Source organism: Bombyx mandarina, chromosome 18, assembly GCF_030267445.1.
Source record: "Bombyx mandarina strain Sakado chromosome 18, ASM3026744v2".
NCBI classification, from domain to species: domain Eukaryota; kingdom Metazoa; phylum Arthropoda; class Insecta; order Lepidoptera; family Bombycidae; genus Bombyx; species Bombyx mandarina.
Genome location: NC_143224.1, coordinates 881,647 through 887,646, shown reverse-complemented (window position 1 = coordinate 887,646; position 6,000 = coordinate 881,647). Strand labels below are relative to the sequence as shown.

The 6,000-nt window shown below is 35.7% G+C and overlaps 1 protein-coding gene across 1 annotated transcript in view; it reads left to right on the top strand.

The window, feature by feature from the left end:
- The first annotated feature begins 488 nt into the window (after positions 1-488).
- LOC114250053 (uncharacterized) overlaps positions 489-6,000 on the top strand; it is a 29,507-nt gene continuing 23,995 nt past the window's right edge. The window contains exon 1 of the mRNA XM_089734570.1: positions 489-566. Coding sequence (XP_089590696.1) covers positions 524-566 — 43 coding nt within the window. The 5' untranslated portion in view covers positions 489-523. The remainder of the gene's footprint in view (positions 567-6,000) is intronic.

Below are 6,000 nucleotides of genomic sequence, written 5' to 3'. Positions count from 1 at the left end.
CCTGCCTATTTCTGCCGTGAAGCAGTAAAGCGTTTCGGTTTGAAGGGTGGGGCGAGCAGCCGTTGTGACTATACTGAGACCTTAGAACTTATATCTCAAGATGCGTGGCGCATTTACGTTGTAGATGTCTATGGGCTCCAGCTACCACTTAACACCAGGTGGCTGTGAGCTCGTTCACCCATCTGAGCAATAAAAAAAAAACGAAATTGTCACATATTTTATGAGAGTAATGTGTAAAATTCATAAATTATCTAGAGTTTGTCATTAGCACAATAATCTTTCACCTGTGTCACGGCTCCCGGGAAGACACATACAAAACATGTAGCTATTTATGTTGGCAGTGTCGATGTCAATTCATCAGAATGAGACGTTATTAGCTTAAAAAAAATTTGACTCTTCGGCATTTCAAAACGCAGCTTTACTAATTGTTTTAACACAGCGTGTGTTTACAACATTGAACGCTTTCATTCAACTAATAAGACGAGTTGTGTCAGTATAATTGTGAGTCGGCTTCTACGCAGACATGAGTCGAATTAGATTCAAAGTTAATGGGATACCGTACTCCGGTTAGTAAGTTTTTCTTTTTGCTAATATAAAAAATAAATTGTATTTTCATACTAATACAGCAATTTTGAAAAGAGTGACTGGCACAGTGTAATTTTCTTCTGCGGAAATCAAACAAAACGTGTCTAAGTTGTCTTTAAAGTTGACTGACTTGGTGGTGCTGTAGTTAGCAGCCCTAACTATTGCGCCGAGGGTCGTGGATTCGATTCTCACATCGGGCAAACATTGTGTTATGAACAAATTTGTTTGTTCTATATCTGACTGTTTATTATCTATACATGTATATATTTAAAAACGTATATAAATATGTTTATCAGTCTCTGTTACCGATAACACACGGAATCTTAAATCGAGGCCAGATGACTGTGCGTAATTTGATCCCGCCAGTATTTATTTAAAAAAAAAGGTTACCAAAACATGAAATTCTTGACTCTTCTTCTTTTTCTCCACCTTATCCCACTGGGTGGGGTCGGCACAGCTAAATTTTCTCTTCCATTCTCTTCTATCAGCCGTCATCTCAATACTCACTCCTCTCTCTCTCATATCGTCATTCGCACACTCCATTCATGTCTTCTTCGGTCGACCTCTTCCTTGTCTACCTTGCACTACCATTTCCATACATCTCTTAGTCACATGGAATTCTTGACCATCTATCTATTACGGAGGCTTTGACAAATCTTATCTCCAAAGTATTCTTATTTTTGACTAGCTGACCCGGCAGACTTCGTAGTGCCTCAATTGATAAATAAAAGATTAAAATTTTGTATAAAATAAAATTAAATCAAACAAAAGAAATCCGTCCGACGGGGGACACATCAAAGGAAAAACAAAATTGTTATTTTTAATTATTTCCGTGCATTTTCATATTTATCTACCTTTTAAACCTTTTCTGGACTTTCACAAATAATTTAAGACCAAAATTAGCCAAATCGGTCCAGCCGTTCTCGAGTTTTAGCGAGACTAACGAACAGCAATTCATTTATATATATTTATATAGATAGATAGATAATTAACACCAGTTTTTCGGTACAATGTCGCGCTGGCGGTCATCATTTTAATATTTCCGATGATTCGAAGTCTGTTCAGCTTACGTGGTCACGGAGCAAGATATTGACAGCTGTAAAAGTATTTAAATCGTCAGCATGTACTGCCAAAAGTGAAACCTTACAACAAACAAAGGCAAAAAAAAATTAAAAAAATCACTTCTCAAGGTGGGTGGTGGCATTTACGGTGTAGGATGCCTATCGGCTCCAATAACCACTTAACACCAGGTGGGCCGTCAACTCGTCCACCAATATAAGCAATAAAAAATTAATGGTAAAATCGAGATTTAACCGTAAAATTACTTTTAATTTTATCTAGGACTAAGGGAAACCAAAGAAAACATAATTTTCCTATTTAATTGTAAAAATTCTCAATGTTTCGTGTTAAATGTATAGATAGATATTTTAATAGAGGTTTAGAAGTTTGTTATCAAACTATCTAATTGATTATAAAAAAGCGATCACAAACAACATTCCTACAAGTATTTTTTTTTGTAAATTAATTGGATCATTTGATTCTATCTAATTATAATAAAAATAATGTAATCAGTCAATGTCACTGTCGAAACCGACAACATTGGTGAAATCAGAAATGAAATTTTCGTGAATATTTATGTGGTCCCTTCACTTTACACCACATTATACGCTACAACAACAAAAATAAAATATAAACATTCACGGCTTAGTTACATAGTGCTTAAAGCTATCCACATCATCTCTACTTGTGAAGATTCGAAGCACTGCTGGAGTGTTTACCGAAGCCCATAAATATGACAACATAAATGACCTTGAGAATTGAGGTCCTTCTCTCAATTGTATAATATTATAATTACCAGCATTTGCGGATCACACGACTTTTTTTAGTACGTATTTCATTAAGAAAATTGGTATCTACGGACTTTGCATATTGGCATAATCTTTTTTTTTTATTGCTTAGATGTGTGGACGAGCTCACAGCCCACCTGGTGTTAAGTGGTTACTGGAGCCCATACACATCTACTACGTAAATGCGCCACCCACCTTGAGATATAAGTTCTAAGGTCTCAGTACAGTTACAACGGCTGCCCTACCCTTCAGACTGAAACGCATTACTGCTTCACGGCAGAAATAATCACATCCCTTTATAGGAGTAGACTGGACGTCTTAGTCTTTAGGCCACGACGTCTTCTGGATAAGATAATCACATAAAGTCAAGCTACCCAACGGGAGACTTGAAGGTGAAATTTCGACTATGCGAACTCTTGTTATCTATTCAGCAGAAAAATGTGACTGATCAATACTAGAATCGTGGCCTACACGCGTGAGCTTATAATACGTTCTACCTCCAAGATTTATCATGAACCACCAAAACCAGGCCTATAAGGAGAGAGAGTATTGAGATCACGGCATATCTCGCGCTATGACATGTCCTTCTTCAAACGTGGCTTGCGGAGAGTACTTAATGGTAGGCGGCGGCATGGCTTTGCCCCTGGCATTGCTGACATCCATGAGTGACGGTGACCACTTACCATAAGGTGGGCCGTATGCTCGTTTGCCTACAAAAAAAAATCTGAACGTGAACGATGGTAGCCAATTAGCATCAGGTGGGATTTGACTGCGTTATCTATATACTAACAATCACAAAAACGTTATAAAAGACCTCAATATCGCGTTGAGCTTCAATACAATTAACTGGTGGTAGGACCTCTTGTGAGTCCACGCGAGTAAGTGCCACCGCCCTGCCTATTTCCGCCGTGAAGCAGTAATGCGTTTCGGTTTAAAGGGTGGGGCAGTCGTTGTAACTATACTGAGACCTTAGAACTTATATCTCAAGGTGGGTGGCGCATTTACGTCGTAGATGTCTATGGGTACCAGTAACCACTTAACACCAGGTGGGCTGTGATCTCGTCCACCCTTAAGCGATAAAAAAAGAATCTCCTCAAAGAAAGCAATCAATAAAATAATACAGTATTTATTTTGTTAACTATTTATTTTGCCACACGCCTATAGTACTAAAACAGATAATTAGCAAGTAAAAGAGGTAATTAGGCAATGTGTGCTCATGCATTAGCTTAATTTCCATGTAAAATAATGTTTTTTATTTACGATATTAGTTTATCGCTTGAATTTAATTTGAATTTTATTATTTTCAACCGATAAAATTGTTTATTTCAACATTATATTTTTTAATTGAGTTAATATAAGCCGTTGCTTTTTTATGTAACATTATCTTCACGTATAATTAACAAATTCATATTGTTATGTGCTTACGCAATTACAAGACGGATTGGTAAGAACAATTCATAAACACAATTCAAAATAACCATATTATGTACGAACGCGATTATATATAACTAGCGGCTCGCTCCGGCTCCACTCGGGTCTTTAACAAAAATTTCAACGACGTTGTTTTATTTTTTTAAATAAATAACACTTATTGCGGCATAACTATAATAGTTCTACAAAGTCGTAGTGCCTACATTGTTTATTCTATCATCAATAGTTTTCGCAGGGCACGCGATGTTAAGAATATTTTAGGTAATTTTTATACACCTTGGGTTACATTATTGAAGTTTTAATAAGAATTCCTAATTTTTATCCAAAAATATTATAGCCTATGTCACTCGGGAATAGTGTAGCTTCCGAACAGTGAAAGAATTTTTCAAATCGGTTCAGTAGATTCGGAGCCTATTCAATACAAACAAACAAACAAATCTTTCTTCTTTATAATATTAGTATAGAAGTATAGACTAGCGACCCACTCTCGCTTCGCTTCGGGAACTGTAATTTGTTATTGATCTTATTGAATTTTCTTTTGTACAAATTTGGTCCTGACAGTAACAAACACAATAAAAAGATAGTAACAAACAAAAAATCTAATCTAAAATCTTATATTCATGGTTCACTATTTTGGCGATAATGGGTTGGTTATAACTAAGAGGTAGATATAATAAATAACATGCTGTCACGGCCTTTTTTGTAAGTTTATTTAAGATAAAAAATTCTCTTTTCCATAATATACTTAATGTGAAAAGCTCAAATTTTAAAAGCACGTTAAAGTTGATGAGTTGCGAGTTGTGACCGATCAGATCCTCCAGAGCCGACTCCTCCTGAACTACTGTTGTGACACTTGACTGTCCCGAAAGTCTTACATTTATTTTTTAATTTGTTCACATTAGACAAGAGCAGAATAATGACTGCTCACGGTTCTTAGAAATGTAATTAAAAAAATGTAGTGTTGAGATCGAGCTCTCACGCATTGAGAGGTGTAACTCCAACAGTTTTTGCAGCGCACGCCAAAACTTGCTCGCAGGTGGCAGATTTTTTCCTTCTTACTTGATACCTATCGTTATAATTTGGATAATTCACACTGTATCTCTATAAATTATAGCCTATGTGTTATTCTGATGTGTCAGCTATATTATTGTAAAGTTTCTTCAAAATCCATTCAATAGTTTTAGCGTAAAAGAGTAATGTTACGCGCTGGGGTTCGGGATAAATAACAATTCTACCGAAGTATCAAACAAAGCTGTATTTAACGCTTAGTACACTTAAAAGACTCAACAAACACTTGAAAATTCTCAATTCACTTCTTCCGCTTCGCTTCAGGTGATCCGTTCGCTGTTTCGCTTCGAGTAGTTCCGATTACTAACTGACTCGTGCCATCTCTGCAACAATTTTATAGTCGATACGACATCCCTAGAATTATCGAGAACACTCCTCTCACAAGTCGAGTACCTTCGACGTGCGTTTCCGTTATCCAACAATAGATGTCGTTGTATTTCTTGAGCGTTCTAGATGTTACGAGTTCCTTTGATATTCGTTTCGGCTATTCAGGGATAGATAGCGTTATTCTTACCAACGTAATAGTAACAAACACTTAACATACATTCTAAAAAATCTTTTGCGTTTATAGTTTATAATATTCCGTTGTAACTATACTGAGACCATAGAACTTATATCTTAAGTGTGCAATTCAAACGTGGTAGAAGTGAAACCTTCAAAAATTTAAATACAATTGTCCTAAATGTCTAAGTATATTATGTAAAATTTTGTCATTAGTAAATAATTGTAAATTATCTTTTGTAGAATGAGGTAGCGCCCTCTGTGAATTGATATTTTAACTTAACATATAATGTGTTCTATCTCATTCTCTCGGCGGCTGAATCCTATACATTTATGTGTTTGTGTCTCTATGGACTTATTTTTTCGTTTCATCGAGTTTGAAATCACAACAATTCTAAAGAAGTTTCACTTCAAAAAAAAGGAATGTCATTTCGAAAATGTATGATATCGTAAAGGGAAAATACTAAACGCATGACCAGTAATGTAAAACAAAAAATAATAAAATAAATATAAGCACAAAGGCGAAGACCTCTAAAACAATTATGTAAACTAAAAAAAGGGTTACATT